This window comes from Laccaria bicolor, genomic scaffold (genome assembly GCF_000143565.1).
Source record: "Laccaria bicolor S238N-H82 LACBIscaffold_13 genomic scaffold, whole genome shotgun sequence".
In the NCBI taxonomy this organism is placed as follows: domain Eukaryota; kingdom Fungi; phylum Basidiomycota; class Agaricomycetes; order Agaricales; family Hydnangiaceae; genus Laccaria; species Laccaria bicolor.
The window spans coordinates 884,849-885,851 of NW_001889884.1; the positions used below are offsets into that span (position 1 = coordinate 884,849).

A 1,003-nucleotide genomic window follows, 5' to 3' on the forward strand; every position below is an offset into this window, starting at 1 on the left:
CTACAACAACTAACTGTATCCAAACCCACAGACATAATCGCCCGCTGTCTCCCACCACAAAGCGCCACAGACCCCATCTTCGGCTTATCCACAGACGCCATATGCACAAACACCGACGTGGCCATTATGCGTGATGGGTTTCGGAGTTTCCCTTCTGGACATTCGAGTCGTACGTTGTCCCTTTTCCCCTCCCACTCTTGGTAGAAGGCTAACGCAACCCATAACAGTATCGTTCGCAGGTCTAGGGTTCCTTTCGTTCTATTTAGCAGGGAAACTGCACCTTTTTGATAAGAGGGGACACGCCGTACGTTCCCTTTTCCCTTTCATATCTTCGGGAATCAGACTCACGTATGAACGAAATGGCACACAGGGAAAAGCATGGTTATCCCTTACCCCGTTCGCAGGCGCTGCTTTGGTGGCTATTTCGCGGACTATGGATTATCGACGTATGTTCTCTTCTTTCTCTCTTCTCTTCCTTTGCTTCCCCTCCTATCCTGTCTTTCTGACCTCGCCTTTTCTTTCCCTTCCCCTCCTGCTAACCCAACTAACCCCACCCTCATCCACAGACCACTGGCACGACGTCCTAGTAGGCTCCATCATCGGCACCGTCCTCGCCTACTTCTCCTACAGACAATACTACCCCTCCCTATCCTCGGAACTCTCCCATCGCCCGTATTCACCTAGGATCAAGGATGAGCTAGATGCGAACCTGCATAGGAATGATCTCGAGTCGCCGGTGCTTATGGCGAATCAACAACAAGGTCCTGCGGCCCATCGAAGACAAGAGTCGGCGGTTCAGCAGCAGCAGCAGCAGCCGCTGACTGCGACTGCGCAGGAGGAGGATTATGAGCTTGAAGGGACGGCGCCTAGGCCCAGTGGGCCGGGGCATTTGTATGATGTGTGGAGTGAGGGACGGAAGGATGAGGTGTGATGTGATGTCCTCCCTACCTATGCTTTCAAGATTCTCGGGTTGGAAATGGTGGTGGTGGAATTGGGTTGGTGG

At 52.9% G+C, this 1,003-nt stretch overlaps 1 protein-coding gene across 1 annotated transcript; it reads left to right on the forward strand.

Moving 5' to 3' along the window:
* Nucleotides 1-126: 126 nt before the first annotated feature.
* Nucleotides 127-931, forward strand: LACBIDRAFT_298246 (uncharacterized protein; the record flags this gene model as incomplete). The annotated part of the gene is made up of 3 exons (XM_001881496.1): nt 127-169; nt 228-446; nt 567-931. The coding sequence occupies 3 exons, from the start codon at nt 127-129 to the stop codon at nt 929-931; spliced, it is 627 nt and encodes a 208-aa protein (XP_001881531.1).
* Nucleotides 932-1,003: the final 72 nt, after the last annotated feature.